The sequence below is a fragment of the Calonectris borealis genome, chromosome 28 (assembly GCF_964195595.1).
Source record: "Calonectris borealis chromosome 28, bCalBor7.hap1.2, whole genome shotgun sequence".
Taxonomy (NCBI): Eukaryota; Metazoa; Chordata; class Aves; order Procellariiformes; family Procellariidae; genus Calonectris; species Calonectris borealis.
This window is the reverse complement of record NC_134339.1, coordinates 1,762,542-1,776,167: the sequence shown is the minus strand read 5'-3', so window position 1 is coordinate 1,776,167 and position 13,626 is coordinate 1,762,542. Positions and strand designations below refer to the sequence as shown.

Here is a 13,626-nt window from a genome sequence, read left to right as displayed (position 1 = left end):
TATCCACAAAATTCTGAAACTTGCAGTAGTTTTTGATCCATTTAATATATATATATTTTTTAAAAAATATAATTTCATGTATGGACCTGGCCAAGAAATTCTCATCTTGGCATCAGATTTTTCTGCATAGAAGTGGTGATTGACAATAATTGTTATTTTTGGTTGTTTCTTTTCTGAGTCTTGGAGCACATACTCCAGGTTTGCTTAGGACAGAAATCAGATTTATGCCGGAAGGTTACCTCGCTTATTTCACTTTTTAAAATACTTGCCACATATTACAAGAATTACTAAAATCTGATGCATGTTTACTTAGCCTACTTTGAAATGTTCGAAACTGTACTGATATGGATTACTTGCAAAATAATTTACTGTAATTTCCACTTGTAAGTATATAGCACAAGTGTGCGTTGAATGTTCTTGCCTCTTCTTGCATTATTAGCAATTTTACGATCCGTAGCTAGAAGTCAGTGTAAATTGCTGGTAAGGCTCTTTTTTTTTCTCCTTTTAATTTCTCCAATTGCTTGCTGAACCCAAGCATATGAGCTACTACCATCCACATGATCCTCTGACAAGGGGTTCAGCAGGATGCGCTTTTTGTCTCCTTTAGTTTTGTGTTGGTTTGTTTGAACCTGTTACAGCCTCGTTTAATTTGATGCCTTCCAGCTCTTGCTCTGTGGGAGTCACTGTATTGCCATCGTATATGCCGCTCATGATTTCATAGTTATATTCCTGCTCCTTTTCCCTCCAAATTCTGTGTATTATGGCTGAAGAATAATAAGGTATTTAACTATTTTTATGTGGAAACACTTCTGTACCCTCTTCCTATGCATTATTTTGCTTCTTACGGACCCTGAGTCGTCTTAGTCATCTTCAGCCCCAGAGTCTGTCTGTCTACAGTTTCCTAATCGTTCCCTGTTGCCTCCAGATCCCTGGTGATGGTTAGGTCATGCTGAGGTTCATTCTGGCTGTTGACAAGGATGGTCTCCCCCATCCCCACTTCCTAGTATCGTTCTGGCTCTAGCTTTCAGCATGTTTCCCACCGTGGTTTTTAGGGTCCTGTGTGTCCCACTCCCTCGCCCTCCCCCCCTGGCTTCTTCAAAGGCTTTGTGAATAGCATCAGGGTTGTCTCTGTCACCTGTACAGCAGTTGGACTGGGTCTGTGGTCTTTTCAGTCCTACTGCAGTCATCTCTTCTGTAGTGGTCTGGCCCTCCAGACCACTGGAGAAGTGGGAAGTCTTTCAGCTAGGAAGCCAAGAAAAGTCGGTTATGCTGCCGGCTCTCTTCTGATCACCAAGCCGAAAGCTTGCAGATTCTGGTAACTATTGACAAGGCGATAGAGGTTTAAATGTTAAAACCATTCTGCATGTTTCCTGAAAACCAGAAACCTGACAGGATCAGCAGGACCCAAATTACCTCCCTTGCAGAGGGAGAGCTGCTGTTGTATGCGTGGCCCCGCTATCTCTGCTCGGTGCAGATGAACTGCCTGTGGCCCCACATATGGCCAGAGAAGGTTTGGCAGGATTGAAGACAGGATTGAAGAGGTGTGGGGCAGAGGTTTGTGTTGTGAGGCATGTGGGGAGGGTTTGGGGTACCAGAGTGAGAGGACCAGAGGGCACATGCAATGTAAGCCATGAGAAAAATCAGATCTTAAGTGCTGCTGCTTGCATAGTTGCTGTTGTGGTTAGTGTGATGCAGGTAACTTGTGACTTAATTCTTGTACTTTTTTTATGGCTGTCTCCCCTTGAAGGGGAAGAAGACAGTTTGAGTGACATTTGGAATGCTGTTGATTTTGAAAGTGAGGCTTAGCATAAAAAAGGGACTAGGAGTAATGGGTATAAAACATCAAGTGGAGGACTGAGGTGTTTACCCCTTGTCTTTATGTATGAATAACATACATATGTTGTAAGTGCTGTGACCGGTTCTAGAGAGCCTTTTCATGCTGTTCTTCTGATCCAAAGTCTCAGCCAAGTGCTGGACTTGGTTTAATTTTTGGTGACAAACAAAATGTTTCTTTAACTCTTCTCTCTCGTTCTGTGGAGTTTTAAGTTAGTGTTTGGGTCTGCTTCATATTAAAACCTGAAAATTTTGAAAATAAAAAAATCCAGCATCCCCAGCTTTACCTGACATAATGTTATCCCCATTCAATATATTTTGATTATTTTGATACTTAATGATAGTAATTTCTTGCAAAACTTAAAACTTTAACTTGAGTAACTTCACTAGACTGAAATGAACCTGCTGATAAAATTGCAGGTATTGCTGTCTTTTAATAATTGCTTCTGTTTGACGACAGGCCAAGTCATAGCTGAAGAACTTTGGGCCCTTAAGATTTAAAAGCTGCTGTTTATTTTTGAGGTTGCTGTTTAGTCTGTTTTGCATGGACCTGGGCAATGATGAGCATTTTTACTCTTTCTTCATTCTACTGAATGCTTTCTGAGAGCAAGCCAAGGTTATGTGCTTCTTAGTGACATCTTCACCTAACTGCTTGATTCTCCAGATACTTCACCATAAGACAACAGGAGGCTTGGCCCACAGATCGCAGCTGGGAGAACGTCCTTGGCCTGCATGTTATCCACGGACTATAATTTAGTCCCTTATCACAATACAGTTCAGGCTCAAAGCCTTTAACTTTGTCATTCTTCAGACGTGTGCAGAATATGGTAAAGCTTAATTTTTGTTCTACAAGTGGGGACCTGCAGCATTAAATGATCTGAAGAAATGTAAAGAATCTGTGGCAGAAGTTCAGCAAATACCAAATCCCATTAGTGTGCTCTAGCTATCCTATCACTCCCCTCCTTGAAGTAGATATGCAAACTTTTTAAGTTACAAAAGAAAACATTGGTGTTGGTTTTCAGATAATTCTCCATCACATGAATATGAAATGATTGTGTCTTGTGTGAATGTTATAATAATGAATTTCTGTGGAGAATTTTTATAATCAACCCCCACCTCCCTCAAACATGGTCTGAAGAAGCAGTGAAGGGAAGTTATTTACCGTAATTGTCTATTTAATTCTTATGTCTGAATCTGGGGGTAAAAGCAATTACCTGTCCTTTAGGCCTTGAGAGAAGGAGGAGTTAAACCCCAACAATCCCGTGGCTGGCAAAAATGCTCGTTTGCTGGGGACACTGAATTTTTAGCTAACTTTCAAAAAAGCGCATTTGCTCCAACTGATGGTTTTTGTGGGGAGGGAAAGCTAATTCAGTCAGCAGGTTCTGTTACCTGGTTTGTGCATATTTTAATTGGCGTCTCAGCAGCAAGCAATTCCTTCTGCCATACTGTGAAAACAGTGGAATTTAAAAAGGGATTAGCAGATCCTCTCACTAGGACGACTGCTCTCATGTTGCAGCCTTGCATTGAAGGGACGTTGTCTTTTTTGCTCCCAGTCCCCTGCAGAGCAAAAAGGTTTGTCGGATTCAGGCGAGGACCCCCAGGGAGAGGTTGAGCCCCCCCACCATGGTCTGGGTCACAAAGAATCAGCTGGTGAGCGCGACTCTGAGCACCCTGCTCCCGCTGTTGCCTCAGTCAGTGCTACCCTGAGTCCCGCTTCTGAAGCCCAGCTTGCTCCTATTCAACAAGAACTGGCAGGGGTAAGTGTGAACCTACCAAGTACTACTGCTGCTGAGGGGATTAAAGAAAAAAGTCCCTTCTACTAGGAGGAATCTGTTACTGTTAACTTTAGGTAGTGCAGCTCACTGGTTCTTTGATCTCAAGTGTTAGTCCCCTCTAAGCTGTTGTTTCGATTAGCAGAAATGAAATTTGTTTGGGACTCTCTAGTGGGTGTAATTATATAAGACACATCAAGTATTAATTTTAAAATTTAGGGTGTAAACTCTGTGTTTGCTAAGGATAAGAGCTAAAATCTCACTTCTAAATGAGTGAGAAAGTGGGTATATATGAGGGATTTGCTTCAAGCAGTTAGAGGAGGATTATTTATTCCCTCTGAGCCAGAATGCTGCAGCTTGACAAAGTGAGCAGCTAATGCTCTGTTTCTGCTGGATATAAACAAGAGCTTGTCATGCCAACCTGTAATGTACTTAACAGATTAAAAGCAGCAAGATAGATGCTAAAGCAGAATTATGAATTTAGGTACTTGGGGGAAAAAAAAAAATCAGTACCTTGAGGTAGAAAAAGTGCTGTTAATTTAAGATTTTTCTATTGATGGTGCAGCAAAATATTTTTGATATTTAGATAACTAAATGACTGCTACCATAAAGTCTTTCAGAGCAATTTTAAGTGTTCATAATCTTTCTGGTTGGTGGATCGTGTTTTCTTGGCGCAAGTGAATGTCACTGTGCATTGTGACCACACATACTAGGCATGTACTCTTTGATAGATCATTGCCTGTTGAGGCTGCTCCACACAGTACTTGCACCCTTTTCTTGCACTAGTTTTGTTTTTTTTTTTCCCCCAAGAATGGACCATTTCAAGTAGACTCGGTGCCGAATGGATTGTCATGACAAGATACAAACAGCTGTAGGTTAAGTGTTAAGACTGTCAGGTGTTGCTTGATGACTTGCTGCAGAAATTTTTCTATTTCAGTTTTTTTTTTTGAAGACTAACATTTTCAAGGGTTAATATTTTAAAGTATAGCTGGTAAATGTAGTCACTGACTTTTATGTCAGTTTTCTGTCATTTGAAATTGCCAGTGTTACTAGAACTGGCCAAGAGTACTGTATTAAACCAGACTTTCGAGAAAACTGCAGCAAGTGTTCGTTACCTTAGACTTGTTCTTAAAGAGCAGAAAATCTTACCCCAGTTAACCCAGGTCTGAAAGAAATTTAAGAACCAAAAATGCTGTGGGGGAATGTATGCAGGAATTCTTGGCTGTACACAACAGATACCTATGCATCCTTGAACTTTACTCATTTCACTTAAGTTTATGGAATAGTACAGTGCTCAGTATAGGCATGTAACTGGCCTTCATATGCACTGGCAAACATTCTTCAAATTATCCCAGTTTCTTAGAGTAAAACTGTCTCTTACCTTGAAATACACAGAAGATCGATGCATCTTCAGAGTGCTCATACTGGTTTGGTGTAGCAGAAGGTTTCATGTAGTCTTCCCAGGACCTTGGGAAGATAGATGAATTAAGACTGAGCTCTGAAGAAGAGACACTGCATATTTCTTGTTTACTTGGTATTGTTTGTACATGCACAGGCAGATATCTTTGCTAAGACATTAACATGGTGTGGGCAGAGATATGGCCTCTTGCAGAGCTGCTTATGATGTCTTGACTTTCAGCTGTCTAATCCAAGCCAGCCTACACAGCATGTAGCTGTGCCAGCAGGCCTCCATTGTTTAAGAGGTTCTGGAACAGCTTTTAAGCAACAGCCATGGCAGTTCAATAATGCTTATAAATGTGCAGAGTGTCTGGATTGCAGACTTGCTGTACCATGCTCTGAAGTCCTTTGATATATGACTTTTTGCATCTTAAATGTATTTTTCAAAGATAAAACTATAAGTGTACTCTTAGAGATTTTACCTAATTATGTTACACTTTTTTTGCTTTACCTGAATTCTCCCTTGCCTTCCCTGTTTCTGCTCATTATTGTGAATAAACAAAACCTGACAAAGTTGTTGACGTTTGTGTAAGTTCTTCTGTGTTGGTTTAACAACTGTGTGAGGAACTAATGGGTGTAAAGAAGCAGTGTTTGTGCTTTCATTTGCACTTTTAAAAAGCAGTTAGTAGCCTTTATAAAGGTAATTTGGTTAATTAGAAACGAGTCAGAATTGTAGGAGCCTCTATTTAGAAATAATTGTAACTTTTCTAGAGCTGGATTTCTAAAAGTAAGCGGAGGAGAGAATATGTGAAAGGTGGCTTCTGCTCTTAAATGAGGAGTAAATTGTAGGTTGGATTTTGATGTTACTAGTTTAAGTGTCTCTTCAGCTTCTAATTTCAAAGAACTGAATGGAGACAAGTTGAGTCACCTTAATGGTTCCTTATAGGATGAGATGGTCCTGGCTTTCATTTCTGTTGTGTAGTATACTTGTGTAAAACATCTATTGCTGTAAAGTACAGATTGAGTAGCCTGAAAGAGAGGCCTAAAGTGGGAAGGCTGGACTGCTGTTTATTATCACTGATTGTAATCTGATGTTTTTCCTAGTCTGTCAGGTAAACTGTTTGTCATGCATATATTCTCCCTAATTTGTCTAGTCTCCTTAGCTTCTCCTGAATAAGCAACACTCATAAGCAGCTTCTGGCTGCAGCGGTAACTTACTTCATAGTATGGCTTCATAAGAAAATGAAGCTTATGGTAATACAGTATATTGGTGTACCACCACCACCCCCCCATGCCACCTACCTTTAAATCTGTCAGTTTTGACCAAAGATTCCTCTGTGGGTAGAGGCAGACTAGAGAGGAGAGAAAACATCTTGCTGCCTCAAGCGTTTGACTTCTCACTGCAGGTTATTCCACATTGTTTGTCATCGAGGTAGGATCTGTGGGAAATCAGGCTTCGTTAGATCGTGTGCATACAGCTTTATTTTCTTCAAAGCCTTTTCTCTAATGGTGAAGGATTTAGAAGCATTTTTCAAGATCTGTAAGAGAGAATTGGTCATTGGTGAAAGCACTATTATAGTGAGAAAACTTGAGATTTATCCAAGGTTGAGGACACCTGATAGGTGAATGCCCAACTAATGGGTAGTGAGTATTGACAGCAAGTTTTTTAATAAAAGCAAGGAAACAGTGTGGTGTGTGTCTTTTACTGGATGCTGAGTATAACAAAATTAAAGAACAGTTCCCAGTAGTATTGGTAACTCTGCAGTGGAGTAACTCGTGCATATTCTCATTCATTTGAAAACAGAAAATCGAACCTGAATATCTTAAATGCTCAGGCAGGAGTTTCAGTACTGAGGTAGACATAAATAAGGTTCTTTGGCCTATCTGTGCTTGGGGATCAACCTAAGGGATTATGACTTTTTTCTTCCCTGGCCTTTAAATTCCTGAGTCTATGAAAGATATAAATCTGTTGTTGCATTTTTCTGCTAGGAGTTATTTGCAAGGTCTGTCCCAACTTCCCCAAGCAATAATTGACAGTGTGAGCAGTGTGTAAATGGGTAAGGATGGGAGGTAACATAGCAAATGGTCTAAATATTTAGATGCCTATGTAGGAAAAAATACATTTGAGAGAAAGGAAAGCCCTTTTTTACTTCCGTGCAGCATCTACTTTGACTAGGATTGGCAATGTCAGTAACCGCTGTAACACTTGTCACGTGGGCTCTTGCATAGCTGTAATCTGCTAAAACTCTTGGACTAGGAAGCATGGGAATAATTCAGAGAGAGTAGATACTTAGCTCTGCTTTGCCCTCAGTAGGTTACAGAGTTGGTTTTGGATATTGATGCTCCTTACCCTCTAAGCGTAATGGTGGTATATTTAGTTGTGCTTGCATCAGTTAATGAAATGACAATGATGTGATAATTTGAAGCTTGTGCTATACAGGTTTGACCTTTTTTTTTTGTCTGTGTTACTTGAGCATTGAGAATACAGCACATACTAATAACAGCTTAAGAAGTTTTTGGAGTTCAGGGGAAATCACTTACTGATTTTTAAGGATTTTTGCACACAGAGATCTGCAGTTCCATTCATGCAAATTGTTTACCAAATGGTTTCCTTTTGCTTTCAGGATTTTTGCTAAAAATTGAAACAAATTGCTGGTATATGTGGCAACACTTTCTGTGGAAAATGGAATTTTTTCTGACTTCAGATGCTGATTGCTGAAACAGATAGATGACATCATGGGAAACGTAGTGTATGTTGGCAAGGGAGATGCCTAATAAGATCATCTTCCAGTAGTGTGGAGTACTTGACCGATTATGTAGGAAGAGCATGGATCATCAAATACAGTATTAATGCGATTGGGCTGACAGATATGTGTGGATGTGGGGGTGTTGTGTTCCAGAACTGTCAATAGCTTTTCATTCCCTGTGCTGAAGGTTTCATAAGTACTTGACTAGCATGCTAGTGAAGTAGCTATACTTTTCTATTAATGTAAAACAAAACAGAAAACCCCTTAAACTTAATTGCATATGCAAAATGCAGCGTAAATGGGTTTCTATTAGCATTGAGTGAAATACTGATAGTACAGTAGTATCTAGATTCTAAATATATGCAATGCTAAGTACAAGTTTTGTACTTTCTGGTATTCTTAGATCCAAGGTATGTCTTTCAGATGATAGTCCTGTGCAGCCTTAACCAGTCCTGTTGTGTGTTGCCCCATCCTTGTGTGTCTGCCTGTTCTTCATGCCAAAGCATGACTAGTTGCGCTGGGGAAGGATGAGCTCTGGGGCTGCAGTGGGCTATGTCTGTTCCTTCCCAAGTCACCCAAGCTCTGAAGAGCGACTGTGAAGGCAAGGTGTCCGTCTGCGTGTCCTGGGGCAGGAGTGGGATGAAAGGGTAGTGTTGGACTAGGGAGAAGGTACAGTATGTCAAGAGGTTTTGCAATGAGATGGAGGTGCTAATGCTGCCCTGGTCACGTTGCATAGTGAAAGGAATCCATTGTGGGATTGTGTTTTGCAGGATCAAGGGAAATTATATTAGCTGAGGAACTGGCAGAGCAAGTTGGAGGAGAGAGACCTAGAAATCATCAGAAAAGATGTGGAACACTTGTTGAAAGACTTTTTGAATATTGTGATAGTTGGTAGCCTATGATGCTTCCTGTTTTGTTCCTGGTACTGTGGAAGATGCTAGGAGACTATCCATTGCTAATTCCTACCAAAATACCATAGTACTGGTTTATAGAGCATGCTTTGAAAGACATTCCTCCAATGCTGTCCTTTTGTTGCAGGAAGTGATGTCAGTTACATTAATTAGCAAAAGTGCTTTGGAATGAACTCCCAAATAATGGGTATGTTCATGAGGAGCTTGGAACTTGTATGATATGTTTAAAATCAAAACAAATTTTGAAAATTTTCAGTTTTGGATTTTCAATATATAGAAAATTGTAACTATAATAATTGTTGCATAGTCCCTAAGGATGTTAGTGCTTGGATATGAATTTTTAGGTATCTTATTTGTAAATGAAATATTTTTAATTAATCTTATTTAATAGTATCTGGGTGAAACTCAATATGCCTACATGTAAGTCATAAAAATAATGCTTTGCCTTGAATTTGTATCATTGACAGTAAAGAAAAAAATCTCCAAACTGATAATTAAAACATTTAGATGTATCCAAAGAGATCGAAATGTTCAGTATGTGATTTTTGTTTTATCACTGTCATCTGATTTCAGAGATCAGCAGATGGATCAAGTCCAGAAGATGGAGATGGTAAGAGATTTGACTGGAAGATTAAAAAACACAAGTGTATGTCTCTCCAAGATTTTGTGCATTTTCTCTAATTGCTTTTTTCTACAGAATCTGACCGAGAGGATGGGAGCTACTGTCCACCTGTAAAGCGTGAGAGAACTTCATCCTTAACTCAGTTCCCTCCTTCTCAGTCAGGTAAATGTTGTTACAATATTATACGAGAGGTGGGTTTCCTTCTTACACGTTTTTTCCCCCCAGTCATGTCAGCAGTCTTATTACTGTCTGCTGTGCTTTGGTTTAAGACCACAGCGACCATGTACTCTGACTTTTTCTATGGTCTGTGTTAGCAAATTCAGTGAAGCCCTTCAGAAAAGGGGTTGATAGATATGTTTTTTGAAATATTTTCTACCTGTAAGTATATATACACTTGTAGTTTCGGCTTTTAATCTTTTGCTGTTAAATTGAAGAATTTATCAGGAATCTTTTTGATTTGTTGTGATCACGTCGGCTCTTAAAAAAATGTATACAAATGCTACCTTTTTCTTAGTTACTCTGCTGCCAGGCAAATTTTCCAAGTTTCAGGTCGTGCTTAAGTTGTTTTAGTCCTTTACTGTTCTCCCATTCCTTTTAAAGTGGAGAGGATTCAGTGCATTTCAGCAGCATTCTCACCTGGCAAATGCAAGAAAGAATGACCACCGCCTGTTTGTGTATACAGTCAAGGCAGCAAAATCACTGGGAAGGCCAGGAATAAATTCTTGCAATTCACATACGTGGGAATGGTCATGTCTGATATTTGTGTTCACCCACAGGATCGGTCTCTAAAATTTATGCCTTCTCTCTTCACAGACAATAAGAAGTTTTTAGCTTTGGTCAAAAATTATTTTAGTTAAGGTATGTCAGTGCTTGGGGCAGGTTTGGAGACTTCGCTACTTTGTTTCTGTCGTCTTAGTTGAAATAAAGGAGATGGGAAAAACAGTAAAGGAGAGAACAGTAAAAAATATTCCTCTAACATACAGGACATTTGGGAAATGTGACTAAAAGATGAAAACCTAGTTATTTTGCTTTTATTTTAAAGAAATAAGTGACTATGGAATTTAAAATGTAGTTTCTGATATTTTATGGGCACAGTATTCTCACTTCATACCGCCAGTGCTAGTCAGGGGAGGAATGCCTTCTCCTTGAGATCTAGATTTTCTGGCGTGCAACGTAGCGGGTTTCAAGGTGCAGTGCTGTTAATTGAGTATGGTTCAGGGGGCCAGTGTTGCTGCTGTCTGCTTGCCGCTCACTCTCTGCACAAAAATAATGAGTAGGGTTTTTTGTCTGTAGATTTTCTGTTAGGATAACAGAATGTGTATAGCCTGTTAGGAACTTCCTTATTTATTGGACCTTATATTCCTAGGTTCCCTATAATTACTAACTCTTCTAGTCTGTAATGCCTTTGTCTCTTGAGATTAGAATCTTTAAAATCTCAGATTTTGGTTAACACTAACATTTGTTCAGAAGTGGAGGAAAACATTTTATTTGGCTCTTTTATGGTTAAATACTGGATGTTTCAGGAGTCCAGTATACTTTCTCAGCACCTGCTTGGCTAATGCGCTTTGACTGGATATGGTCATTTATTCCCTATCTGACTCCCTTGTTCTCTTCTGATGTGTGTTGTCAAGCAGTGACAGCTTTGATTGGGATTGCAACTTCCGTAAAGGCTTCTTTGAATATTGCTGACAGTGTTTGATAGCCTCAGTTTACAGAAAATCTTTCACTTTCCAAACCTCTTAAAATTTTTTGTAGGGTTATGTTTCTCTCAAGGGTAGGGAAATTTTGCTTATATGAAACCTGCATCGTGTTTAAGCTTAAGGCAGACCATAATAAAAAGAGAGAAGATGGAATTTAAAGGAAAGAAGCAAATATGAAAAAAGAATCTAAAGCTTAAATACAAAAGGCAAGTGCTGCATCTTTTAGTATAACGGTGTTCAGAGTTGAGTTTCCTTTCTCTTTTCAACATACTTAATCTTCTTCCACAGCCTCATAAAAGCTAAAAGAGCTGATAAATATTGTCATACTTTATCTCATGCAAGATGATTCGTTGGAGACAAAAAACCCCAACCTACTATTGTTACCTTGTGACTCTTGATGCATTTACCTCCTGCGCTGATCATCATATTTCATAAACCACATCGTCTTGATTCTTTGTACAACACCAAAAGTACTTCAACTGCTGAACAGGGCTTCAACCAAACTCCTTACTACTCGCTTCTCTAGGTCCCAGCAAAGGGTGGAAAAGAAACACTGTCCTTTGACTGTTCCTTTCAAACATTTTTTTGCTCTTTGACGGTTATGCTTCTTAAGTGTGACATCTGCAAATACTCGGATGTACTCTCCTCTCTTTCTGTAGAATTTTTGTCCTTGCAGGACAGTTCAAACATAAGTTGCCTGGCTCTTAGTGCAAACTATGCTCTCTCTCAAGACTTTTGAGGAGCCCAGGTGTTAGCTTCCACTATTTAGCAGGCATTACACTCCTGACTGCCCTCTACAGAGGCCTTTTGAAAGGCATTATTTTATAATGATATTATACACTCTAACATCACTTTTAATTCCTAGTTCAGATACAGTTCAGCCCAGGAATCCTGTGTTTGTCTTCCCTCGAGAATAAATGAAATTTTCCCTTTCTCTGTTTCAGGAGAAACTAAGGGGATTTTATGACCTGTTTACTTCTGTGGCTGTAATACTGTTTTAGTTTAGAAGAAAGAAAAACCTAAAGTAAACCAAACAAATGGCTAGAAAAATAATTTTCAATTTGCAGCCTTGATGTATCTGGGAACGGAGTTTATGATTAAGAACAACATACACAACTTCTCTTTATTTTTGTTTTTCCTTGACTGCAGTTACAAAGAACAACGTCTTTATGCCATCAAGCTTCTGTGAACCCTCTACAGGCAATTCTGACTCGGAACCAGGTGAGCTTCCTCATTTTTCTGCTCTTTTCTCAGCAAACTGCTGTCAGGCTATCATGTACCAAAGTACTCTGATACTTCAGAAGTAAGACTTTATCTGGGAAAATGGAAGTGGTGATGGTTCTGCTCTTACAGCTGTTCTCTTGCTCACTTCATTGCTTGATTTCATGCTTGCTGGAGGTAATTAAAATAACAAATATCAAAATTCTTAAATGCTTTGGGAATGATAGGGGAAGACTGCAATATGACTCTGTGCCCACCTGTTAACCTCAAGATAAAACTTAAGGGAAATTTTCATTTATCTACTTCGGATACTGTTTTTTTGATTCTGAAAATCAAATCAAACATAATCTATGGTCATGATGATGTTCAACCATGTCCTGTGAACCCTGTATTGACAGTAGTGCTTATTTTGTTCATCACAGTTGTTCTGCGGTTTGGTTGTGCTGGTATTGCTGTACAGCACATTGTTATCTTATGCCTAAATGGCATGAGAATAATGAAGTACAGTAAGATGGTAAAGTGCTGAGTTGTCTTATTCTGAGCACAGCCATTATGCCCCTAAAAGGAAACATTTTATAATTATACCTTGTAAGTTCTTAGGAACTCATTTTGTAATAGCTGTGGATTTATGAATATTATTTTCTTGAGATTCTGGTATTTTTATCTAAAAGTCTTAACTGTAGTGAGTACAAGCAAAGGAATTTTTTACCTTCATACTGTAAAAACATAAGGTAAAAGCTAATGGAATTACAAGAAACTAATATTAAGCAATTAAGTTTAACTTATGATAATTAGCAGTTGGGTACTTGTTAGCAGCTGTCATGTTCAGTCATACTTTTGATTGTCCTTTCTTTAATTTGATTGTCATTTAAAACCTCTATTAAGTACCTCTATTAAACCTCTATTAAGTCCTTCACAGAACAAACTCCATTTCTCTTGTGAAAATGGTCTGTTTCATGTTTCTCCTTCAAAAACAATTTTGAATTTTTTCCTTGGAACAGCTTGTGTTTCTGTCTTTGATGTATATTTGGTGTGATGATTACTGAAAATTCAGACTACTTTTGGAAGAAAGGAATTTATTCTTTGGAAGTCTGCTTATGATTTTGGATATTTATAAAACTTGTGGGTTGTTACAATGGAGAAAGCATGAGGAATTTTATGGCTGACTGTATGTAGTATGTTATGGCTATGTCCTTGTAATTTTGTATTTTGCTTCTAGAGGAAAAGAGCAGTGGGTTCCGGCTGAAGCCACCAATACTTATCCATGGTCAGGCACCTAGTGCAGGTGAGTTCAGTGTTTTCTGCAGCAGTACAAAGAAACCAGTTCAAGCATTTTATTTATTTAGGAGTTTCCTCAAACTGCTGTTGTAACTGGAAGGTGGCAATACCTGTGTTTATGCAGGAAAAAAAAATCTTATATTC

At 38.9% G+C, this 13,626-nt stretch overlaps 1 protein-coding gene across 5 annotated transcripts in view; it reads left to right on the top strand.

Moving 5' to 3' along the window:
- Positions 1-13,626, top strand: part of RANBP3 (RAN binding protein 3) — a 59,406-nt gene that overhangs the window by 17,306 nt on the left and 28,474 nt on the right. For 3 of the 5 annotated variants that reach the window (XM_075175776.1, XM_075175775.1, XM_075175778.1), the window contains exons 3-7: positions 3,387-3,590; positions 9,235-9,271; positions 9,359-9,445; positions 12,133-12,204; positions 13,424-13,489. In XM_075175776.1, the coding sequence (XP_075031877.1) occupies positions 3,387-3,590; positions 9,235-9,271; positions 9,359-9,445; positions 12,133-12,204; positions 13,424-13,489 (466 nt within the window). The remainder of the gene's footprint in view (positions 1-3,386; positions 3,591-9,234; positions 9,272-9,358; positions 9,446-12,132; positions 12,205-13,423; positions 13,490-13,626) is intronic. The other 2 variants (XM_075175779.1, XM_075175777.1) reach the window with 1 other exon arrangement.